Source organism: Crocodylus siamensis, chromosome 8 (assembly GCF_052110815.1).
Source record: "Crocodylus siamensis isolate JL-2025a chromosome 8, ASM5211081v1, whole genome shotgun sequence".
Lineage (NCBI taxonomy): Eukaryota > Metazoa > Chordata > Crocodylia > Crocodylidae > Crocodylus > Crocodylus siamensis.
In genome coordinates, this window is record NC_143402.1 from 40774103 (window position 1) to 40800196 (window position 26094).

Here is a 26094-nt window from a genome sequence, read left to right on the forward strand (position 1 = left end):
TTTTCAGCTTCCTCAAGTATTAGGGCAGTTGCCGCAACTGCTCGTAAACATGCTGGCCATCCCTTGGCAACTGGATCAAGCTGTTTGGAGAAATAAGCAACGGGATGTTTCCACGCCCCCAACAATTGAGTAAGCACTCCCAGAGCCATCCCTTTTCATTCATGCACATACAATTGGAAAGGTTTAGAAAGGTCCGGTAAACCCAGGGCGGGGGCTTCCATTAGTTTCCTTTTTAGTATCTTAAATGCCTTGTCGGCTTCTGGAGTCCAATAAAAGGGGTCATGGTCTGCCCCTTTTACACAGTCATATAGTGGTTTTGCCCATAGTCCAAATTCAGGGATCCATATTCTGCAAAAACCTGCCATGCCGAGAAACGCCCTGAGCCGCTTACGGTTGCTTGGGGTGGGAACCTGGCATATAGCCTCCTTTCGCTCACTTGAAAGCTGGCGCTCCCCCTGTCTTATGTGAAATCCCAGGTATCGTACTTCGGGGAGAGCAATTTGAGCTTTATTTCGAGCCACCCGATATCCTCGAAGTCCAATAAAGTTTAGGAGGCTTACCGTGGCGTTAAGGCAAGAGTTTAAATCTATGGCAGCAATTAATAAATCATCCACATATTGTAACAAGAGAACTTCATGCTCATTATTCCACTCCTCCAAGTCTTTAGCTAAGGACTGGCCGAAAAGGGTAGGAGAGTTCTTAAATCCCTGGGCTAATACTGTCCAACAAAGTTGTTTCTTAACCCTTTTTCTGTCCTCCCATTCAAAAGAGAATATCTCCTGAGAGGGGGGGTCAACTGGAATCGTAAAGAAAGCGTCTTTCAAATCAAGAACTGAGAAATGAGTATACTGCCCCCTATGGAGGCCAGCAAGGTATACGGGTTTGGGACGAGGGGATGAAAAGTTTTAACCCGTTCGTTAACCGCCCTTAGGTCCTGCACCAGTCGATATGTGCCATCAGGCTTTAGTACAGGCAAGATAGGAGTGTTCCAGGCTGACTGACACTCTCGCAGTATGCTGTACTTTAGGAAACAGTCTATAGTCTCTTGCAGTCCCTCTCTGGCTTCCTTTTTGATTGGGTACTGCTTGATTCGTACTGGACCTTTTCCTGGCAGTAGTTGGATATTAATGGGGGTTTGATGTGTAGCCTTTCCGGGGACCCCCTTTGCCCATACCAATGGGTATACCTGGTCTTCCCACTGGTTCCACTCCGGGGGAGCGTTCATAGCCGAGGGTTCAACCGCAAGGGTCATTATCCATGCATTTTCAGGGGGCAATGTGAGGGTTATTTCATCCTGGGTAAAATGCAGTGATGCACCTAATCGACAAAGCAGGTCTCGTCCTAGCAGGGGTGTTGGGCAATCTGGAAGGTAGACCAATTTGTGAGAAAGAGCCCGGTCTCCCAGAGCACATTCTGCAGGAGCATACACTGGGCACTGAGTCTTTTTTCCCGTGGCACTCACCACGGTGAGAGAGTCCGCTACGGGAAGTTGAAGAGGTTGATTTACAGTGGTCCATGCTGCCCCAGAGTCTACCAAAAAATCAATTTCTGAATTCCCCACCCGCATTTTTACTCGGGGTTCCGGGGGTGGGGTGGTCCGTTTCCCCTGACACCCCTACCCCTGTCCTTCCGCTGCCATTACAGGAGTGCAGTCTCTCCCTTTCTCTGGGCATTCATTCTTCCAGTGTCCCTCTCGCCGGCATAAGGCACACTGGTTCCGTCCCAGGCGTCTTTCTTGTGGGCCAGGGCGCCCGCGCCCACGACCCCTTATACCTCTGCCTCTCCCACCTTCTTGTGGCCTTTCTCTGACTCCAGCCTGTACTGCTGCTACTAGCATTCTAACTTGTCTCTTGTCCTTTTCTCCTTCTCTGAGAGTATACGCCCTGTTTGCAGTCTCCAGGATTTGTGCTACAGACATACCCATTAAGTCTTCCTTCTTTTGTAACTTCCTCTTTATATCAGGGCTGCGCGGCTGGTAAAAATACCCTTTATAATCGCCTCCGTCGCCTGATCATCAGGGTCTGCACTGGTATTTTGCCAAATGGCATCCCGGATGCGCTGTAGGAATGCAACTGGACTTTCCTTCAGCTCCTGTACTATTTCATATGGCTTTGCCCAATTATTATGTCGGACAGCCGAGTGCCTGAGCCCATGAATAAGCAGTTCTTTGTAAGAGGTAAGACGGGTATGATCCACAGGATTGTTAGGGTCCCATCTAGGGTCTGCTAGGGGAACCACATCTGCCGGACCAGGAACATTGACGGGATCCCTTTCATGCCTCCGCTGTGCTTCCTCCCTTGCTTTGGAAATAACTTGATTCCGCTCTACTTCAGATAATAAGGTTCGCATAAGGATATTACAATCATCCCAATCAGGCTTGTGACTAGCTAAACATCCCTCAAAGACAGAGATAAACTTACTCGGGCTAGTTGAAAATTCTCCAGCCTGTGCTTTAAAAGCTGCCAGGTCCACCGGGTTAAAAGGTACATGGGTGTATACTTGCATGGTCTGGGCTGCACGCCCATCTGCCCCAGGCCGGGCTATTACAGTTTCAGTAAGTAAAGGATAAAATCCCACTGAGGGAGGGATCTCTGGAACCGGGGGCATCTGATCTTTATATGGTGGAGGTGTTAAAGCCGAAGGGGACGCCGACTCTGGCATTACAGTAATGGGGGGGGAATGCTGAGACTCAACACTAACAACTACTGATCCTGTCAGAGTCAAATTACACTTCTGCAAAATATCTGTCTTATTTCGTAAAGCCATAAACAATTGTGCATACAAATGTTCATTCCACTTACCCGTCCGCTGACAAAACAGGAGTAATTGGAGGATTGTATTGTAGTTAATTGACCCTTCCGGAGGCCACCTTTCCTGATCCTCCAGTTGATATTGAGGCCATTCCACTGTACAGAACCTTTTAAGATCATTTTTAGTCATTAGATCTGACTTAAACAGTTTCCAATTAGTCAGAATGCATTCTAAGGGTGTACACCGTGCCCTGCCAACCGTACTCTGTCCCTGCCCATACTCTAGGGAGACACTGGGCATCCCCAGGTCTTAACAGGGAATGGGCGTCCCCAGGTCTTAACAGACAATGCTGAGCTTATCCTACCTTATCCAAGGGACCGGTTTCACACCGTCGCCCACGATCGCTTCTCCACTATTAGAGCGCGTTGCACCGTTGTGCCCTCCAGGGTCGATCAAACCACGTCTCTGCCGAGGCCCCCGATGAAACCACCGGTGCGCACTGGGCGTCGGTTGTTGCCGCAAGTCATCGACCCCAGGAGGGATCCGGGCAAGGCGAAATGTTAGCCTCGAGCCCCACGTTGGGCGCCAAAACTGTTGCCGGCACAAGGTGCCCGAGGGAGGCAACAATTGGGTTCGTTGCCCGGTGTGCGTCGCGCCAAATAAACACACTGGGGGAGAAGCAGACAGAGTTTATTTGAGCTCAAGTAAAAGGCACAGGGAGACTGTATAGTCTCAAATCCTGCGCACTTAACCCTGCAACAGCGGGATCTTTATACCCGGTCAGTTTTACTGTCAGTGATTTTCTACCAGCTGGCCCCCCTCTTTCTCCCCTTTCCCTCCTCCTTTCTCTCTCCGAGCGGTGCCCTTGCATTCCACAGATAACAGTTTTAGCTCGCCTGCTTTCCAGAAGGACAGGAGATTGCAGGCGCCAAAGAAAGGGTTACAAAGGTTGGGCAAGGGGGGGGTTGGCTCTTCTGAGCCTGGAGCAGAAGGACTTCCTCGACACTCGTGGTCTTCCATCCCTCTGAGTTACCCAGGGTTATGCCCACTGACACCAACATTTTCTGGTGCAATAGAGATATGTATCCCTTCCTGGGTTTTTTTCTGGTGGCCATAGTACTTCCAAGCTCCCTTGTCCTTCCCTTCTCCCAGCTGCACCACACAATATGCTGTGAGGTATAGGGTTGTGGGGTCTGGTCACTGTATTTACACAGAATATAGTTTCTGCTAGTCCCTCATTAAGAAGAACCATTCTGTATTTTGTACACACACTTCCCTTTCTTTGAGTGGACCCAGACATATCTCGTGTTCCTCCATGCATCATTTTTTCCAGAAGAGCTTTTTGCCATATTCCCTAGGTTTTGCTGAGTCCTGGAGCTTCTAAATGCCTTCCACCATGCTCTCTGTGATGTACACAGCCTCCAGCATCCCTAGGTGTAAAAAGTTCTCCAGTATCCCAGGTTTACCCAGGTCTCAGTATTTCTTAACTTGTACCAGTGCCTCAGTGAAAACCTTATTGTGCCCTGCACTATGTCCATGGGTCCCAGTAGCTCAAGGAATGTCCTTGGATTCATGGTCTGTTTGAAGTATCCCTTAGCCTCGTTCCAGCATGCTTTCTTAGGTTGCAGTCATGCATAACAATGGATCCATTCCTAAATGTCACTGATTAGGACCTAGTTTACAGTTCTCATGTTGGACGTGCCTAGCACTCTAGGGAGGACAGTCCTTTTTAGTTGTTAAAATGCTGTAATTCTAACACTAGGGGATGGGAGTGAGCACCCAGTCCAGCATGCCTCACAATGGGTTAGTGGGGAGAGAATACTTACACCTAAGCTTTGGGGGCTCAAAGGGTGGGTAGCCTGTGGCTGGGAGCATTTTTACTTTTCTGCTTTCTCTTTCCTCTTAAACATGAGTTCTGTGAATTTCAATAGCCGATAGACTTAAGTCTATAGTGTGCTTGCCTGACTGCGGGCAGTGGGAAAGTGTTTGGACCCACCCTTTTGGACTGCTAGGAGCTAGGGGGCATGATGAGAGGCCACGATCAAGCAGGGAGTGAAGTGACAGCAGATTGTTAGAAAGAGAGCTGTTGGTAAACAAGCAGTGTGAAGGAGCTCATTGATAGAAAGTACCAACAAAAGGGAAAAAAAGTGTGTGTTGGGGGTCAGGCAATAGAGTCCTGGTTGCATACCAGCATGGACACTTGCAGTGGAGGTGGGGCAAGGGAGGGATGAGGAATGATGCAATGTGGGATGTCTGAAGCAGTGTTTCCCAACCAGTGTGCCATGGCATAAAAGTGTGCTGCCAGAAATGAACAGGTGTGCCATGGAATTTTGCCATGGCAATGAGCTACAGTAGGTATGAGGATGGGGAATGCCTTAACAGGTGTGCTGTGGACAATTTTTAGTAATATAAGTGTGCCTTGGGTTGGAAAAGTTTGGGAAACACTTGTCTGAAGGACCTACCAGACTTGTTACAGAATGCTCAGTGTCCACACATAACAGGGCACATCTACACATGATATTAATGTGATGCAATAAACTCTAGAGCAGTTTGTTTACAGGTATGCCCAGGACCACAGCATGTTGATCTGGGGTGGCTCAGCCCTGGCTGGAAGAGACCCTGGGTGATCAGTCTGACAGGCTGGAGCTGCTCTTCTCCAGCTCAGCATTCTGTGGGTGGGGATGGCTGGGGCACAAGGGTGCTACAGTGCAGGGCTAGCTGGCAGGCAGCCCCTGCAGTGTAGTATCCTCATGCCCCAGCCAGCCCTAGCCACCAACTAAACGTGTGTTGTTGTGGAGTAAGTAACTCTACCATAGTAGGATAGTACTTCTGTCAGGCAGTGTAGAGTGTGCTTGCCTGAATTAATTAGTGGTGTAGTTAATTACTGTACTGTGGCCTAATAGGGGTGCACATGTAAGTGGTGATGCTTTACTGCATAGCTAATTCATCAACTCTGCAGTAAAGTAGGTGCGCCCACCTTGAACCAGTGTACTTTGAAAAGGTTCAAGAACACCTGATTTTCCAGTTATTATTTTGAACCCTTCCAGGTGGCTTTAAAACAGTTTAGTGAACTTATACATTTTTCAGCTTCAGGTTTAAACTGCGTTTAAACCAGACTAAGTGTTATTTGTGTCCATACCCTGAGACATCCATACCAACTGAATGTCACTCAACCTGCTCCACTTTCACCTTTCTTTTTATTCTTGTTATTTTTGGAAATATATGCAAACATCCCCTTCAAAAAATTCTCCCCACACAGCTCCTTTGCCAGAAGCTTGGTGGGAGTGTTCACCAATGGCGTTGTGTGGGGTAACTTACGTGAGTCACACGGCATTGTTTCTGTTCCCCGACTGGGTGGGTGATGTATCCAAAACAGTGCAAGGGTTTAATTCTATAATATGCAAGTTGAAGTTTTCTCCCAATGGATACTTAGAACCTGCTGCTCAAAAATGACCATGCTAAGGAAACTCTTGGGCTCAAGAATCTGAGGAAAAACAAATAATAGAGGTGTTGTGAATATGAGTTAAAATGCAGTCTTGAATTCAAATGAATGGTGCTGACTTCCCCTCCCTTGTTATTCCATTTGCTTTATCTGACATACCCCTGGGGATGGAGGAGGTTCCGTTCGCCTCCCAAAGTGGATTACTTAGTCCAGACCTATCACCCTCGGCATTTTGCAAGGCAGAATTCCCATTGGAGCATCCCTCATGCCAATATCTTAGTATTTCACCATGCTCCCTGGCTCGATGCCATAAGGTTTTTATATCATAAAAAATAGGATATCTGCTAAGTTTCATAAGACACTGATATAATCAATAGGGCCTGATTATCAGGGACCCATCCCCCTGATGTAGTTACCTATGCAGGCTCTCCGAGGCAGTTTGTACTGCACACAGCAGATGATAGAAAGCGCAAGCAGCTCAGCCTGCTTTCCTTATTTCAGTGCCATAGCAGTCTGCTTCCAGCTTCTGAGCCCATTATCATTCCTCAGAAGAGGGGGGAAGCTCTGGAATGTGAATGTCTGCCTGACACACATGTGGGCCTCACTTGTATATGTGGGGCAGGTGCGGCACACAACTAGGAAGATTTCATAGATTTCATAGACTTCAGGGTTGAAAGGGACCTCGGAAGATCATCGAGTCCAGCCCCCCGCTCAAAGGGCAGGAAGTCAGCTGGGGTCATAGGATCCCAGCAAGATAAGCATTCAGTTTGCTCTTGAAGGTGTTCAATGCAGGTGCTTGAACCACCTCCGACGGCAGGCTGTTCCAGACCTTGGGGGCTCGGACAGTAAAGAAATTCTTCCTTATGTCCAGCCTGAAATGGTCTTGCAGTAGTTTATGACCATTCAACCTCGTCATCCCTTGCGGCGCTCTGGTGAACACATGTTCCCCCAGATCCTGGTGGTCACCCCTGATAAACTTATAGGTGGCCATCAGATCACCCCTGAGCCTGCGCTTTTCCATGCTAAAGAGCCCCATAGCTCTCAGCCTGTCGTCGCAAGGTCTGTTTTCCTGACCTCTGATCATGCACATGGCTGTTCTCTGGACTCTCTCAAGCTTCTCCACATCCTTTTTGAATTTTGGAGCCCAAAACTGGATGCAGTTCTCAAGCTGCAGCCTCACCAGGGCTGAGTACAAGGGGAGAATGATGTCCTGGGATTTGCTTGAGAAGCATCTATGGATGCAAGCCAGCATTTTGGTCACTTTACTAGCCACAGCATCGCATTGCAGGCTCACGTTCGTCTTGTGGTCAATGATGACCCCCAAGTCTCTTTCTTCCATAGTGCTAGCCAGCATAGCACTGCTGAGCCTATAAGGATGCTGCAGGTTTTTCCTGTCAAGGTGGAGAACCTTGCATTTGTCGGTGTTAAACACCATCAGGTTCTCGTCTGCCCATTTACTGAGCTTGTCCAGGTCAGCCTGGATCACCCGCCTATCTTCTGGCATGGATGCTTTGCCCCAAAGTTTGGTGTCATCAGCGAACTTGGCCAGTCCACTCCTGACTCCAATGTCCATATCATTAATGAAGAGGTTGAACAATATGGGTCCAAGGACAGAGCCTTGGGGGACCCCACTGGTCACAGCACACCATGATAAGTCACTGCCATCAATTACAACCCTCTGGGTCCGACCACGGAGCCAATTTCCCAGCTAGCGGATTGTGGTGGACTCAAGGCGACAGTTGGCCAGTTTTGCCAAGAAGTGATCATGGGATACCAGATCAAAGGCTTTTTTGAAGTCAAGATATATGACATCAATCTCTTCTCCCTTGACCAGGATGTAGGTCACCTGGTCATAAAAGGAAATGAGGTTGGTCAAGCAAAACCTACCCGCAACAAACCCGTGCTGGCTATCCCTTAGGATGTTGGCGTCGGCCAGTCCATTAAAGATGGCCTCTTTAATAAACTTCTCTAAGATCTTCTCCGGGATAGAAGTCATGCTGATGGGCCTATAGTTAGCCAGATCCACTTTCCTCCCTTTCTTGAAGATAGGCACCACATTGGCCTTCCAGTCTTCGGGCACTACACCGGAGCGCCAGGAGTTTTCAAAGATCCATGCCAGGGGCTGGGCTATGATGCTAGCCAGCTCCTTGAGTACCCTGGGGTGTAGATTGTCAGGGCCGGCTGACTTGGAGGTATCCTGCGTCTCAAGGTGTTCCTTCACAAGGTCAGCATTGATGGAGGGCAGGGGATCTCCCTCACCCGGACCGCCCTGTCCTGTGGTGGGTCTCTAGCCATCCACCCTGGTTGCCAATATCAGCTTGCAGAGATGCGTCAAAGAAGGGAAAGAGATAACTTTTTACAAAACCAGAGACTGGGGTGGGAGAGGGGCTGGAGCTAACAGTTCAGTAAGAGAGAGCTGCTTAATGAAGCAAACGGAACGGCAGCAGTTTGGAGGGGATCCCAAGGGGACTGTCATGCTTTTCAGTGGGCTCAGATTCCATCTCAGGTCTGTGAGGGAGCCAAAGCACTGAGTGGACACAAAAAGGGACACCAACTTAAACAGTCCACAGCAGCAGCCAGCCAAACAAGGCACTCCTCTCCCATAGCAGCAGAAAGCAGCCAGTTTCTGCCAGGTGAAGGGCTGCTAACAGGAAGGGTGGAGGGGAGAAAGAACCCACTGAGAGAACCTGCTGCTCAGGTTAACACGAAAGATGTGCAATGACTTTCAGTTGAGCAGAGCTTGGCACATCTGCCCCCCTCAGGACCAAAAGAAGAGTTCTCCTTGTCTGCCCTAGGTGAGGCTTCATAGTTTCATAGTACTTAGAGTCAGAAGGAACCTAAACAGATCATCAGGTCTGACCCCCTGCCCAGGGCAGGAACAAGCGTTGGGGTCATAACACCCCAGCCAAATATCTGTCCAGCCTCCTCTTGAAGACCCCCAAGGTAGGAGAGAGCACCACCTCCCTTGGGAGTCCATTCCAGAGCCTGGCAGCCCTAACTGCAAAGTAATGTCTCCTGATGTCCAGCTTGAACCTTGTCTCTAACAATTTGTGGCCATTATTTCTAGCAACCCCCGGTGGTGCCCGGGGGAACAGAGCCTCACCCAATTTCCGCTGGTCTCCCCTGGTGAGTTTGTAAACGGCCACTAGATCCCCTCTCAGCCTTCTTTTGTAGAAGCTGAATAGATTCAGGTCCTTCAGCCTCTTTTTGTAGGGCCTGACCCACTGCCCCTTGACCATACGAGTGGCCCTCCTCTGGACACTCTCAATGCTAGCCACATCCCTCTTGAAGTGCGGCGCCCTGAACTGGACACAGTACTCCAACTGCAGCCTGACCAACGCTGCATAGAGGGAAAGGATCACCTCCCTGGACCTGCTTCTGATGCATCTGTAGATGCACAACAAAGCCTTACTGAGCCTTACTGACCGCTTTCTCACATTGGTGGCTCATGTTCATCCTGGAATCAACAATGACTCCAAGATCCCTTTCTGCCACTGTGTTGACAAGAGGGTGTTCCCCAGCCTATAGGCATGTTTCTGGTTCCTTCTCCCTAGATGCAGCACCTTGCACTTGTCTGCATTGAATTACTTCCTATTCTTATCTGCCGACCTCTGTAACCTGTCTAGACCTAGCTGGATTCTGTCCCTCCCCTCCAGCATGCCCACCTCGCCCCACATCTTGCTGTCATCAGCAAATTTGGACACTGTGCTTTCCACACCTACATCCAGATCGCTGATAAATATGTTGAACAGTACAGGCCCAGGGGGACCCCATTGCCCACATCCCTCCAGGTTGAATATAACCCATCCACCACCACTCTCTGGGTGTGACCATCTAGCCAATTTGCCACCCATCTGACTGTGTAGGCATCAATGCTGGAGTCACCTAGTTTTTTTAAGATAATGTGGTGAGAAACAGTGTCAAAGGCCTTCTTAAAGTCCAGGAAGACAATATCCACCTCGATGCCGTCGTTCAGGGACTTTGTGACCTGATCATAAAAGGAAACCGGGTTAGTCTGGCAAGATCTGCCCTCAATGAACCCATGTTGGTTGCCCCTGAGCATTACCTCCCCTGCTGGGCCCACGTGGATGTGCTCCTTGATAATTTTCTCAAAGGTCTTCCCAAGGACTGAAGTAAGACTAACTGGCCTATAGTTACCCGGGTCCACCTTTCTCCTCTTCTTGTAAATGGAGACCACATTGGCCCTTTTCCAATCCTCTGGTACCTGGCCAGAGCCCCACAAATGCTCATAAAGCAGTGCCAGGGGCCCCGCTATGACCCCCGCCAATTCCCTCAGTACCCTCGAGTGAAGAGCATCTGGACCTACTGATTTAAACACACCCAGCCCCTCCAAAAGTTCCCTAACTAGGTCATCCCTAACCCTAGGCATGGGAGTGCCTCCCCTGGGTCTGTCTGTAATCCTAGTGGGGGAAATATCCCAGTCCCTGTTCAGGAATATGGAGGCAAAGAATTCATTAAAACAGGTCAGCTTTTTCATTTGCTGCAATCACCAGATTGCCAAGCCTGTCCTGTAGGGGCCCCACGTTACCCAGTGCCTTCTTCTTACTCTTTATGTATTTGAAAAAGGACTTTTTGTTATCCCTAATTCTAGTCACTAGCCCTAGCTCCATCTCTTCCTTGGACTTCCTAACCACCTCCCTACAGTCATGAGCAATGGAGGTGTAATCCTCCTTGGTGACATCCCCTTGCTTCCACTGTTTGTACACCTCATTTTTTGCCCTCAGGTATTCCTGGATGCCTTTGTTGAGCCATAGGGGCTTTTTAACACTCCTGCCTCTTTGATGAAGAGTGCTATACCCCGTCCCCTCCTTTTTTTCCCCTGCTGTGTCTCACCTGTACAGCCTGTAGCCCTTAATGTCCACTGCCCAGTCATGGGTAGAATCCCACCAGGTTTCTGTGAGCCCCACTAGGTCTGGGGTTTTGCTAGCTAGCAGGAGGGTGAGTTCCTCCTGGTTATTCCCCAGGCTTTGAGCATGTGTGTATAAACATTTGAGGCCTCCTGTAGGTGCACATGCCGCCCCCTTGTTCCTAAGCCTGCCCTGGCCCCTGTCACTTACCTGGGTACTACGAGTGTGCATCACCCGGCTTGATGGTGAAGAGTTTGCATGTTCCTCTGCATCCCCATCCCCCAGTGAACCTAGTTTAAAGATCACCATATGAGATCAGCCAGCCTGGAATTAAAAACATGTTTACCTTTCTGGGAGAGATGAAGCCCGTCCCGTCTGAACATGTCCTCTGTGCAGAAATGTGGGTCATGGTCCAAGAACCCAAGGCCTGCCTGGTAACACCAGCCGCTGGTTGACCTCACCAATGCATGCCTCGTGGCACCACCCATGTCTGCTCACTGGAAGAAAAGAAGAGAAAACCACCTGTGCCCCCATCTCCTTGAGCTTGGCCCCTAGAGTCTTGTAGTCTCTCATGATGTGGTTCGGGCTGCCTCTGGTTGCGTCATTTGTTCCCACATGGATGAAGACCACGGGGTATTGATCAGAGGGTTGTATGAGGCCCAGGATCATCTCCATGATGTCCCAAATCCAAGCTCCAGGTAGGCAACAAACCTCACGTGCCATGGGGTCAGGGCAACAGATGGGCCCCTCTGTTCCTCTCAGAATGGAATCGCCAATGACAAGGACCTGGCGTCTCTTCCTCTTGGTGTTCCAGTATCATTCAGTCTGGGCCATGCATGGAGCAGCATCAGCTCCTACTTCCCCCTCCATGGCTGCCAGGGCCTCGTACCTGTTCCCCAGCTTTATCTGAGGGGCTGACACTGTGGTAGCATGAGTAGCCCTGGCTATGGAGGTGACCATCTGCCATACTCCTGCAGCGGGTAACTCCTAGGGGGCTTCTCCACTAGGTTCCTGACCCTGCAGAGAATGAAAGTACCCATCAATTTCATTCTCAGCAGCCCTGATCCCCCGCAGCCTGCTGACCTCAGCCTGGAGCTCCCTCACCTGCTCCTCCAAGGCCCAAAGGTGGGCATATGTGGGACAGGCAAGGGAACTCCTTATCTCCACCCCCCTGCAAGCCACAGAGGCCCTACCAGGTAGCCCCTGCAGACAGGGGTTGAGGGTGGCTCTAGCCCCATCTTCACGCCCCCCCAGCCCCGCAGGCTTCGTCTGGGTGGAGGCCTCAGAGTAGCAGTGCTACCAGGCAGCACTACTGGGGCCAGGGCCCTGGCAGTCTGCCATGTACTCACCATTATTGTGGAATGAAGTGTCTTCATCTCTCCCCTGTTGAAACCTCTGACCTATCTCCTCCTGCTTGCCTGCCTTGTGTAAACACCAGTGCAAACGCCGGTGTGCCCTTACAAAGCATGGCTGTTTGTGCACTCTGTTCGTGCATGACTTGGGACTTCCTGCTGGTTCAGTTAAGAGGCCTCTGGGGGGCTCCCCCTCCAGATCCTCCACAGCTGCGCTGTCTCCTCAACCCCCACTTACCTTTCCAGGATCTCCTGCGGCTGCCGCTGCCACTTCCAGTGAGTACGGGGGGCACACATGCGCTGAAGGCACATGTGCGCCTGCTCTGGTCTCAAGCCCCGACTGCCGGGGGCTTGATCCAACCATGGCTTTTAAGGGCCACGGTTTGAATTTCTTGTGCTGGCCCAGCAGCCGATCAGGCCACTCCGAGCTAACTCAGCCAGTCAGGCCGCTCCAGGCTTCCCTGAAAGAGCCTGCTGGCCGCCCCGCTCTCTATGTCTCCCTCCTGCAGGGAGAGCTGAGGTTCCTGGGGTAGCCACAGGTGCTGCGACAGGGATCAGCCTCAGGGCAGTCCCCACTCACCTGGGGGGAAGTCCTCCCCGTAGCCTGCTCCCTGCCTGTGCCCCACAGAGCATGCCTGTTTGCGCGCTCTGTTCATGTGTGGCTTAGGAGTGCAGCTCCCTGCCTGTTCAATTAAGAGGGCTCCGGTGGGCTCCCCCTCTGGCTCTTCTGCAGCTGCACGGGCTCCTTTGTGCCTGCACTGCTGCTGCCAGTGACTACAGGGGGCACACGTGCACTGGAGGCACATGTGTGCCTGCTCTATCTCAGGCTGTGTCTGTGGAGCACTTTACTATCCCGTGGTGAGGCATTGCACACGCCAGACCAGATAGCCATGGCAAGTCTAGCTATAGCATTTAACTGTGTAGATTTTGATAAGCATAACATAGGATGGGATGGGCTAGATGTTGGTTTGGCTCATCAAAATCCAGGTAATGCAAGCCAGGTGGGAGCCCTAATTAGCATGGTTGCCAGTCACAAACTGGTATTTGTAAAACTAATGCTAGACTTGTGGGGCTAATAGCTGGTCTCACTGAAAATGACAGCAAAAGTTCTGTTTGCTCTCATGAAGCCAGGATCTGATGCTTATTTTATAGTTCTAGAGGGGCAAAAATAGGCATGTAATGGTAGTGTTTACACAATGCTATCATGTATGAAGAATCCCGTATACAGCCAGCCCCTCTGTAGGATCCCAGAATTTGGGTATGTAGGTTGGGTAAATGTATGTGGAAACAGGAAGCCACTCTTTAGTTACTAGGACCTACCTGAGACATGCTGACAGATAACAAAGCTATCCCTGATCAGAGCATGCATATGTTCATTCAGATTTACCTCTACTTGAAGATTTACTCTATGTTGCCTGTCTGGATATGGTTAACACAATATTTTATAGAAACCTAGTGCAATTGTAATGTTTCAGTTGAGATGCAATTGTATAGGTAGTCTCAAGCCACTGGCAAGGTAAAGTTCAGAGCTGTACACACAACCTCAAACACTAGTATAGACAGTTACTTTCCTCTCCATCCCTTTCCTCCCCCAACCCAATCCCTCCCAATGCACATGCTCACAGAGCACTACCATTCACAGGAAACCCCATTCTCTCTTGCCTTGAAGCTGCTCAGACCTTAGATGCTATATTCATTTCCGTGTACTCTAGGCAGTAAGGAAGGAACCGTTTTTCCGTCCCCCTCTGAGTATGGAGAAGAGAGCTATGCCTGGCCACTGTTCAGACCATTCAAGTTTTCCTTTCCCAATGCAAGGGCCCAGCAGAATCATCCATCTCTGAATAGATGCTGTGCTGCTGAAGGTGCTGAACTGAGAGCACTATGGCTCTGATTTGTTGACCGTATTAGTGGTACCCAAGGGGGTAAGTTGCTCTGCAGAGAAGGAGAAAGCACTATGACCACTGGTTTACCTATCCCTGTTGACAGCAGGGTGGTCAGAATGCCAACCATGGGCAGCAGCACAGGTGGGGAAAATCACTTATATTGCATACACCTGCATAGAGTCAAGACTCTTTTGTTTGTCCCCATTTCAGCCAGCCAGGCAAACTTAGCCATATTGTCCCGCTAACAGGCTTCAACACTGCCCAGAAGTGAAGAGTCGCAGGGCCAAGTGAGTTCTGACCTCTTGTTGAGCTGGTAAAATGATCCCTTTGGAACCAACTCTTTGCATCTGAGCCATCTGAAAGCTGTTTGGTAGGCAATAAGTTCAAGGAAGTGAGTGGCAACTGGGAGGATTGGGACACTTGAATGTTTGCATGGCTGGCAGGTAAGTTACAGAAAACAGTGATCTTGACATATACCCATGGAGTTGGTCCTTAGCATCTTGAGAGAACACTGGTGAAGGGAGTTGGGCTTATTGTTTCTGATCTCCTAGCCTGTGAATTGCTCCACACATTATATCAGCCTGGATATAGGAAAGAATGATGTCACTCTCAATTATTATTATATCTGTGTCTGAAGAGGAGGTTTCAGCAATGTTCATTTCTAAGGGTTTTTATGGCATAGCCAGCATCTCTTAACAGAGGGATGAAAAATTATTGTATGCCTACATAAATGGGTAGATTGATTAGATGGTGTCACAGGAGCACCAAGGTGTCCTGTGCCTTGGAAGCAAAAGGAACTGAGCTGCCAATCAACCGGGCAGCTCAGGTGCCAGTTGCCAGGGCAACCAGGCGGGTCAGGTGGCCAGAAGGGGGCAGGGCCGGGCCTTTATAAACATCCCAGGCCAGAGCCTGATGAGCAGTTCCCTTCTGGCAGGAGCAGGAGCAGGAGCAGGAGCAGGAGCAGGAGCAGGAGCAGGAGCAGGAGCAGGAGCAGGAGCAGGAGCAGGAGCAGGAGCAGGAGCAGGAGCAGGAGCAGGAGCAGGAGCAGGAGCAGGAGCAGGAGCAGGAGCAGGAGCAGGAGCAGGAGCAGGAGCTCTGTGGCAGAGCTGAGCAGCCTGGGTGGGTGGTTGCAACCTTACCTCGCTGACCGGCTGTGATGATGCTGGGAACAAGAACACCTTGAAGGGAGGTAGGGTTGAGAACCCTGGTGGGGGCTTGGTGTTTATGTGTGATGAGCAGGAGGCTCTGTTGTTTATGTTGTGGCTAGGTGGCTTAAGTCTTGGTTATAGTTACTCTGGAGGACCGGGTGAGGCTGTAGGGGAGTGAGGAGGCCTCACGGGAGCTCCCCAGCGCCTTGGGGGTTCCCAGTGCCCATTAGGGGCACAGTGCCACAGCAGGCACAGCAAAGGAGTGCCAGGAGGGCGCTCGCTGAGTGGGGGTTGTAGCCCCAGCCGCGAGAGGCGTGGCATAGGCCCCAGAGTGGGGCGGCGGGCGTGAGAGGCGTGGCACAGGCCCCAGAGTGGGGCAGGCTCTGATTGATAAAGACCCAGTAGGGTCGGGGAGGCCAGGTAAGGCTCCGGCCACCTGAGCCCAACCCGGTAGTCTTGGCAAAGACCCAAGAAAGGGTCAAGGGGGCCAGGTATGGCTACGGCCACCTGAGCCCCAAGAGCGGGAAACGTGTAGCATGAGAGGCACGGTATAGGCCCCAGAGTGGGCGAGGCCCCAGAGGGGGCGAAGCATGAGAGGCACGGTATAGGCCCCAGAGTGGGCGAGGCCCCAGAGGGGGCGAAGCACGAGAGGCACGGTATAGGCCCCAGAGTGGGCAGCAGGCGCGGCGACGACGAGCCAGGCCCAAGGGGCGCCGGTAACGGGGCGGCGACAACGAGCCAGGCCCAGGGGCGCCGGTAGGAGCCGGACAGCGGAGAGACAGGCCCGGGGCACCGGTAACAGGCCGGTGGGTAGGAGCCCGGCCCAGGGGCCGCCAGGCGAGCAACGAGCCCAGGGTGCCAGGGAGAGAGCACCTGAGGGGCAGGGGACTGTACAACGTCCCACGGAACAGCTGTGAGGCTTGGGGCTTGCTAAAGGGGAGGTTTGGAGGCACCCATACCCCTTAAGGGAGGGGTGCACAGAGGTGCCCCATTTGGAGTAGGGGCAAGAACACACTTACCGTTCACTAGGGGAACAAAGGCAGCCTCCCATTTAATCTATTAAACAGCAAAGTTGTGGCGGGCGAGATTCTGAGGGTGCTGAGTCCACCGTGAGTGACGGTAGGGGGTGCTAGGGAGTTCATGGCCGCTCCTAGGCCCCACTCCCTCACAGATGGATAGGATTTTTGTTAATGTACTATGATATTAAGGTGCTCTGGGTCCAGTTTATAGTTTAAGAAGGGGAGGGCATCCTTTCTTCTCTTAATGTTGGCTCTGGATTTGGCTCTGGGGCATCTGTTGGCTCTGGCTTTAGGACCCAGAGGCCTTGGGTCTGAGGCAGGGGGGATAAGGGGGAACCCACCCTCAGACTGACCATGATCTTTGCATTCAATAATAGGAAAAATTCTTGATACACAGTGATAACAGAAAAGAAACAATACAAACAATCCAGCAGTTCTATATACTACCACTCGTAGGGCTGTCATCAGAGCCAGGATACATCTGGCCAGGATGCAGGCTTCACTCTGAGACTTTCTCTTAGATGTGAGATGTCAGCAGCCAGGAAGTGGGATGCTGAGGTCTACACCCCACCCGCAGTGGATGAATGAGACAGGTTGGTGGTGTGCCCTCTATCCATGGTGGCCTTGGGGACCCCTCCTGAGGATAGGGACCCCTCAGGGAAGAGGACAGGGAGGAGTAGGATCTGGGAAGAGGACACTTTGTTACTCTCAAGTCTCTGTTTTTGTATTCTCCTTCCCTCCTGATGACTCTTGATCTGTAGCTGTTGTTGGTTGGTCTCTCTGTGTTCGGCACACTTCTACGTAGCTCATCACATAGACGCTTACTAATTTGGTCTTTCTCAGCCTTCTCCTAATTTTGCCTGTTCCCCCAAAAATGGGACACAGGACCCACTGTTCTGGGGCCTTGGTAGCTAATGCCACCTTATCTCATGTTATGGAACAGTATGGTACATGGCCCCAGTTTCTCAGGCTGTGTGTATCCATTGATTGCCTTTGGGATGAAGAGGACATCCCTGGGGATCTCAAGAATGGGACCATTGTGACCATCTACAAGAAGGGGAACAAATCTGACTATGAGAACTACAGGGGGATTTCCCTCCTGTCTATTGTAAGATCCTGCCCACATCTTCCTGAACCACCTTTGTCCTGTCGCTGAGGAGATCCATCCAGAAACCCAGTGCAGCTTCCAACCATCCCGGGGCACTGTGGACATTGTTTTCATTGCCAGGCAGATCCAAGAAAAGTGGTGGGAGGAAAATCAAGAACTGTTCCTTACCTTCATTGACCTGACCAAGGCATTCAGTTCCTTAAATCATGAAGCTCTGTAGACCATCCTCCAATGCCTTGACTGCCCGCTGAGGCTTCTGCATGATGAAATGACTGCCACTGTCCTGAGTTGAAAATCTGAAACCGATGCCTTTCACATCCAAGTGATTGCTCCCACCCTGTTCACCATCTACCTGTCAATCATCTTCTACCTCATCTGAGATGATCTACCATCTGGCATCAGTGTCCAGTATCAACTGGATGGGAAGCTTTTAATTCTTGGGCGCTTTCAGGCGAAAACAAAACTCACCACCCAAGACATCCATGACAGTCAGTTTGCAGATGATTGCTACATGATGGCTTACTCTGCACAGGATGTGCAAGTGACCTTAGATCTCTTCAACGTTTCATATAAGAGACTTGGCCTGTCCTTGAATGTCACCAAGATGAAGGTTCTCCGCAAACCAGCTGACATCCCTCGCACTATCTACATAGATGGGGAGGTTCTGGAGTACATGGAGCATTTTCTGTATCTCGGCAGCCATGTCTCTCAATGAGCTACCATCAATGCAGAAGTCCAGCATCAGGTCAGCTGTGCTAGTTCTGCCTTCTTCAAGCTGTGACAATGTGTCTTTGAAAATAGAGGCCTTTGGAAATCAACGAAGGTCCTGGTTTACAAGGCTGTTGTGCTGGCCACCCTCCTCTACTGCAGTGAAACCTGGACCATCTACCAACTCCACATTAAGACCCTCAAGAGCTTTCACCAGTGTTGCTTGTGTCAAATCGTGGGGATCAAATGGGAGGATTCCTGGACGAGTGTGAGCATCCTCCATGAAGCCGTGTCTACCAGCATTGAAGCCTTACTCTTGAGAAATCAACTCTGATGGACAGGCCACTGTGTCTAGATGTCCAAAAATTGCCTCCCTCACCAGATCCTCTTTTTCCAGCTCTCCGTTGGCCAGTGCTCAAAGGGCAGCCAAAGAAAATGGTACAGACACGCTCAAGGTCTCCCTCAAGCACAGAGGCATTGACACCAACAGCTGGGAGGAGCAAGCTGCTGACCATTTGGTGTGGCGTCACCTGGTCCACCAAGGCGTGCACCACTTTGAGGCCCAACAACTTGATACCAAGGCAGAATGACAGCAGTGGAGGAAGCAGGAGGAGGCCAGCCCAGGGCTGTGAATCCCATTTCCCCACCAACAACATGCCCCCATTGCCAAAGAATGTGTGTATCCAGAATCAGGCTCCTCAGTCACCTGAGGACTCATCAAGGCTGACTCCAAGAAACTGTCAATGACAATCTCATGTTATGGAACAGTATAGTACATGACCCCAGTTTCTTAGGCTGTGTGTATCCATTGATAGATGGGACCTCTTTCCCCTATGGTACAGCATCTGTCTCACATATTGTAGTGTACCTCTGTCACTGTGCTTAAGTCTTGCTGGGATGATGTACTCTTGCTCAGCTACTATCGGGTTCCTGTTCCATGCGTTGTACTCTGCTAGCAGTTTGGAGATGGAGCTCAGTTCTGTAAGCTGCTCCTCTCTGTGCTATGGAGCTTCAGTTCATTTAGGCAACGATGTTGCCGCTTCACCCAAAAACTCTGACCTCTAAGTTTTGGATGCCTGCCTGACTCTGTATGCCATTTCTGTCCAGTAATCATGCACATTATTCAACAGAGCTGAGCACTGGAATGAGAAAGGAGGGTGTTGGCTTAGAACTGGTATTTAAAGGTCTGTTTTTCTTGGGGGGGGGGATTGACTTACAGGTATAGATATATAGATATATATTATAAGGGTTTAAGATGGGCAGCAGGGGTTAATTGGATTTCTAAAGAGCCTGGGTTTCGCACACAATGTGTCTCTCAGCCCTGAAAGCAGACAGGCTGTCTACCGCAACAAGGCCAACTGATGGATGCAGCCTGAGAATTGAGGGGGGCATGCCATAACATGAGATCACAGCCTTCAAGGCAGACAGGTTCTCTAACACAACAAGGACTCAAAGCCTGGGAATCAAGGAAGTATGTACCATACTGTCCCATAACATGAGATAAAAGACACCAGCTACAAGGCCTCAGAGCAGGGGAAGAAGTCCAGGTTTTGCAAGAACAGACCAAATTAGGAGAAGGCCCAGAAGGCTATGTGGACATGTAACCACAGAGAAACAACCAACCAGAGATAGCCATGGATGAAGAGTCATCAAGGGGGAAGGAGAATACAAAAGCAGACTTGAGAGTAACAAAGGGTCCCTCCCTGTTCCTTCTCATCCCTCCCTTTGTCCCAGCACTCCTCCCCAAGAGGGGTCCCTGTCCCCATCCCCCAGGAAAGATCCCAAAGGCCACCATGAACTGAAGGCATATGACCACCCCATCTCATACACCCCACTGGAGGCAGGGGGAAGGAGGGCACCTTGGTATCCCACCTCAAGACTGCTGACACCTAAGAGAAACAGCCTCAGAGTGGAGCCTGCATCCTGGCCAGATGTACATTGACTCTGATGACAGCCCTAGGATTGCCAGATATAGAATTGTTTGTATCATTGCTTTTTTGTTATCACTCGGTATCAATAAATTTTCCTATTATTGAATGGAATGTTGTGGTAGGTCTGAGGGCTGTGCTAACTGGAACAAAGGTATAAGGGCTGGGTCTTAAATTCAGTGCCAGCACCGGGAATCCTGAGAAATGGAGTGAGAAAGATATAAAGGAGGAGAGAGAGAATGAAGAGAAAAAAAAAAAAACAAAATGAAGAAAGTGGAGCAGGAGATGCAGAAAAAAAACAAGAGAGGGGAACAGCAAGGAGAGAGAAACAGAAAATGAGAGAAACAGAAAATATGAGAAGCATTGAATACTAGGTAGCCTGTGGTTATTAGGTGATACAGAGCTTTTCATAACAAAACATGACTGTCTGGCTGTGAAACAGATGGAAAGGAAGCCCAGGAGCATCTGGAGAACATGGGAAAGAACTCAACCCAAGGGGAAATAGATGTCTGCTCTGTGCCTCAAGAGTGCCAAGAGCTAGGGGGCTGATATACAGAACCAGTAGGGAAATAGTTTGGGAACATAGAAAGTTAATGCTTTGGTTTCTATCCCTCAGATCTCTTCCTTCAAATCTGGATCAGATCACAAAAGCAGTTAGTTCTGCAGGGAATAAAAACTGGGAAAGCAGGGTTGCTGCAGGTCAGAACTGAGATGCACTGGAAGAGCTGGGGGAGGTTCAAGGATGAAAATAGGAGAAGGGATTTCCAGGGAAGACTGAGGTGGAGTGACATCACAGGGGACTGGGGAAGAATATGAGAGCAGGTGGCCTGATAAAAATAAAAGAAGCCTCAAGCTGTTATGTTCTGCTCCTTTACTCTCACACTGCAATGCAGGTCCAGGCTGCTGACGGGTGTTTCTCTGGACTCCATGGACAATTTGCAGTGAGAGAGACCAACCCTCTGAAGGCAGTGCTCAGCTCCATGAGAGATGAGTGGTCAAGCTGCTTGAGGAGGGAATTTAGTGATCACAACATAAGCATGCTCATTACCCAAACTGAAGGCACATTAGGGGAGGATTAAAGAAGGAACTTCAATTTCTATTTTTTAGGTTAAAAGACAGGACTTAAGACTCCTTGTTTGACCCCCCAGGTGATCTGCCACTGACCTGCTCTGCAGTTTTCTGGAATTCACTGTGCCCCAGATTGCCCTGTATTGGGTAACTTTGTATGCTCAAAAGCTGAGGCATCCCAAGTAAGACTTTGGCCCAAATTCAGCTCCTTTTAGGTGAGTTAGTGGTGTTATAGCTAACTGTAGCCATGTAAGTGGCAAAACAGGTCACTTACAGAGTTTAGAACCTACTCCCTGCAGTAACGTATTTAAATCTAAGTTGCAAAACAACTCAAAAAGAAAGGGGAAGGGGGGTTACTCCCAACCTTAGCCTAGTTAGAGCACTTGGCCAGACAGCAGGTTATCCAGATGCTAGGCACCCCCTTACCCTGAGAACTGGAACCTGCAACTCTCAGTGCTCAGCAACATGTCCTGACTATTAGGCCATGGGCTAAGAGCACCCTCCATACCTCCTGCTGAAGCTGTCCTGTTAGGTTGAAGGAGAGCCAGTCAGGAAGTCTTCACTGAGCCTGTCCAGGAGGGGATGACACCCTGAGATTTGGCTTTTCCCCCACCAGTGAGACAGAATCTATCTCAGTTCTCACTCCGATTTAGCCAATAACTATCAAATGCAAAATACAGAAACTTCCTTGAGTGTAGGAGCAGTGGCTAGGATCACAACCACTTGTGAAAATATTTTCCATGTGCTGCCATGACATCTTTGTCAGTGTTACCTTTCCACTGATAGCTCATTTAGAGTAACTCAAGTTATCATGATGTCTGTGCTCCCTAAATGTGGAACTGTTGCACATAACGTGAATTCCCACATCAGTCTCAGGGAAACAAATCACTTTTCATGAGCCTCGTGGTATGTCCTCACCAGCATGTGTAGATTGCAGGATACAAAAAATCCTGAATTTAAATTGAAATGGAATGCATCAAACCCCAGCCCCCAGAGTATATCCCATGAGAATGAGATGATATTGCTCACAATACAGTGTCATGATACTCCAGCCCACATTTAAAAGCTGTTGTAGGGGTGCTCTGTAGCCAGTGCAGGATAGCTGGAAATGGCAGATGGCAGCAGTGGATAGGCATGGTGTGGTTGCTATGTGTACCATCCAGGACAATTCTCATAAGGCAACAGGATGATACTAGAATGGATTTGAGAATCTTAGTTGCATTTCTTTGTGCAATGTTCAGTGCCTCCCATTCCCATTCACTTGGTTCTGATGTTTTCTCTTGGAGATTCAATCGTGATTCACTTGGCTGAGATCTGTCCTGGTTTTAGAGGCTTGCTCTGCATTCATAGTCATTCCTCATTTTGAGCTTTTAGTTAGATTTAGTCCTGGCCTGACTGGCCTGGCAAGTGAAGTTCCCTCTTCATCCCCAAATGAAACATATGCAGTGACGGCGAAAAATTTTCCATGCTGTCCTGCCCAAGTGTCCCAACCCTGGCCTAGATGGGCAAATTGTAAGGGAAACCAAACTTTTTCACCTCCCTGAAATTCCAGTCTTCAGCCTCTATGCTAAAACCTTCAAGTGGATGGGGGAGCAGGGGAGGTGGCTTAGTTATCTTGTGATTACTTAGTTATCACAGAACAACTCCAAAATCCCGTTTTCATGCAATGTATCCCTGTCTACTCAGAAGTGCAATGAAGCCACCAGCTTGTTAACTCCTTCCATATAACATGTCAAGTGTTAATAGTCATCAGTCAGGCATTGGTTTTGAGCCCTTGAAAGTTTCTATGTTCCCTTACCAAGCCTCCTAGATTTTTCTAAAAATAAGATGACATTAAAGTGACTTCTATTAGTGCCTTTGTAACAAACATTGGTTAAGCCATACTCTTCCTGCAACATGCCCTCAGAGATTTATTCCAAAGAACCTGCTCTCACATCCTTTTTGATATAGTTTCTTTTTATCTGTCTTTCTTCTTTAGCATAGAGGGTTGGGAGAATTATAGCACAATGTACAGGACAGTTCAGGAGGTCTGTGTTCTATTCCCTGCTCTGCCATTGAACTGCTATGTGAACATGGGCAAGTCATTTTGACAGTTGGTGTCTCTCTCCCACTCCCAGCTACAGTCTTTCATGTCTGTTTAGACTGCAATCCTTTCAAGAACTGTCTCCTATTAGGTGTTTGTTTTATGTCTAGTTTGATGGGCTCTGCTCTTGGTTAGGGCCCCGGGGGCTACTGAAATGCAAAATAACCATTATACAGCCAAACTCAAGTCAGAGTCCCTTCCAAAGATCCAGGCTCTGGAACTGATATGGGAAGCTTCTATTGCCAGAGCTCCATTGGTACTGTGGAGATGAAGGCCATCAAAATGACTATTAATATTACAATTAAAAGTAACCGGGGTACACACAAGCCAGAGCAGTTTTGAGGTTTTCAACTCTCTGACATTTAGGAATGTTGAGCCAAAATTTGCATTTGTTGGCTTGTCCCCATCTTCCACCACACTGTGATATTGGTATTAAGGAGCACTGAGCAGAGCAGAGGAATAAATGGGTTGATGTACTGCTGCAGGCTGTATCCATCAAATGTTAAATCAGTGACAGTTCAAATCACTTCCTTCTCTAGAATGTTCATTCCTTTATCCTGGAGCTTAACTCTTTCAAAAAATGGCATAATTTCTATAAAACATCACGTGTGGAATTGAGGCATGTGGATGCAAACATTTTGGCATCCTAATAGATGTCTCCAAGGCAGCATTTTTGGGAAGAATGAGTAATGTCTCTCCTTTGGGACAGACTGACAGTTGGGTGTTTCCTCTCATAGGACTACACCATCACCATGTACTTTCAGCAGAGCTGGCGGGACAAGCGCCTAGCGTATAATGACCTTCCTCTAAACCTGACTCTGGACAACCGTGTGGCTGACCAGTTGTGGCTCCCTGACACATATTTCCTGAATGACAAGAAGTCCTTCCTACATGGAGTGACAGTGAAGAACCGTATGATCCGGCTCCATCCAGATGGGACTGTGCTCTATGGCCTAAGGTAAGTGTAGTAGGAGTTTTCATTATGTGCATGGTTATGAACACCATTGCCATTCATCTTATCACCTACCTCTCCCAAGATCCATTTTAAAAGAAGTGCCAGCCGGCAAGAGAGATTTGGTCAAGTGTTGCTCAGTTGTGTGTGTCTAAAATCATGTTCCACTCCAAAAGTCACTGCATTTTTTTATAGCTAAAATGATTTGAGGTAGATCAGTATTAGCGATGGAGGGATATTTGGGGCCCCACACCAATGCAGGCCACTTTCATTCAAGTTGCCTATTGTTTCCATTTGAAGCTCATATTTTCACTTGCTCATAACTCATTTAGATTAGAGATCAGATTAAATATTCCGGGTTTGGTCTCTGACCAGGACTGAGTATTTATGCAAAGTTTGAGCCAAATCAGTTTAGTCATTTTGAGCATGTGGCATTGCAAAAACATACTCTGCCCATTAAAAAAAATATTGCAACCTTTATTTTGAACATATCAGATGCCAAAATGACTAGGGATCGACATCTGACCCAGCTCAGCTGTTCTGCTAGGAGCTTTGCTGCAGCCCTGCTGCCAAGAGCTCCTCTCATTCTGGCTCCCAGGGCTAGAGTCCTTGACCAGCTCTAGCCCTGGGCTTATATGTCTTGCCCCCATCTGGTCAGGTGACTCCCTAATTGGCCCTTGCCACACTTGCAGGCTGCTCACTGAGCAGTCCCTCTTCTCTTAAAGTGACAGCCATACCAAGTGCCCTGTCACACCAACAGATTTATTTTGAAAAGGGTACCCCAAACTTTCCTATGTTAGAGGATGTTTCATATTTTGATGAAGTTTCCAGTACATCCCACTCTGTGGATCTCTGTGAGGATTCTATCCAACTTCACTGACAGGTCTATATTTATAACACACCAACCAAAAAAAAATGGTGGTCTCAACTAAGGTTGGCTACTTTGGGTTAAAATAACAATGAACACAAGACAATTTAAGCACCCGTTCGGGTCAGCAGCTTGAGTTCAAGCCTACAAGGAAGACTGACATCAAACACCTTGTTTTCTCTGACGTTGTGATCTGAATTAGCCAATGTGGATTAGCCAATATGAATTAAGAATAGTTTTTTTGCAGCATGAAGATACAATTTGGGTATGCATACACCCCCAGAGGACCACACTAGGGAGTGCCACTTCACATGTGCTGCCCGTCAAAATGGACGTACACAAGTTTTGTAGAGCCATGATGGGTGCCAATCAGTGACTTTGCTATCTTAGGTATGCTTATTGATACAGATAGGCACAGCACAACAGGTGGTTACATGGCATCCATTTTGGAGTGGAGTGAGTGCACCGTGCTTCACCAAAGCACTTCCTAACATGGTTTAAAGGTGTAGACATGACCCAAAGGTACAAAATGAAGGTGTTATTGTAGCAAATACCAGTGTGCCTGGACTAACTTAATCTGGATAGAATGTGTAACATTGCAGTGTAGTCATGGTGATGTAGGTGTTAGCTTGCACTGGCAGCCAACATTCATAGACAGGATCTCCAGAGGGTTTGGCTGCGTTTGCTGAAGACTATACCACCACATCTTAACTACACGTGTTATGTGTTCTAGCTAAATTAAGATAGCACATGTATGGTAGCACGTGCTACAGTTGCAAGTTCATTTTGTGTGTAGGCACATCTTAAGAGCCAGTAGTGCTCTTTGGACAGTGCCAAGAACAGCCTTGTACAGGCCACATTTACAGGTAAGACAATAGGGATTGCACCTGGGATAATGAGAGAGAAAATAATCAGA

General features: G+C 49.1%; 1 protein-coding gene across 3 annotated transcripts in view; it reads left to right on the forward strand.

The window, feature by feature from the left end:
- LOC149858317 (gamma-aminobutyric acid receptor subunit beta-4) overlaps nucleotides 1-26094 on the forward strand; it is a 125458-nt gene that overhangs the window by 78551 nt on the left and 20813 nt on the right. For all 3 annotated transcript variants that reach the window (XM_090059578.1, XM_090059579.1, XM_090059580.1), the window contains one exon: nucleotides 24096-24316. In XM_090059578.1, the coding sequence (XP_089915704.1) occupies nucleotides 24096-24316 (221 nt within the window). Of the gene's footprint in view, nucleotides 1-24095; nucleotides 24317-26094 lie in introns of those variants that run through there.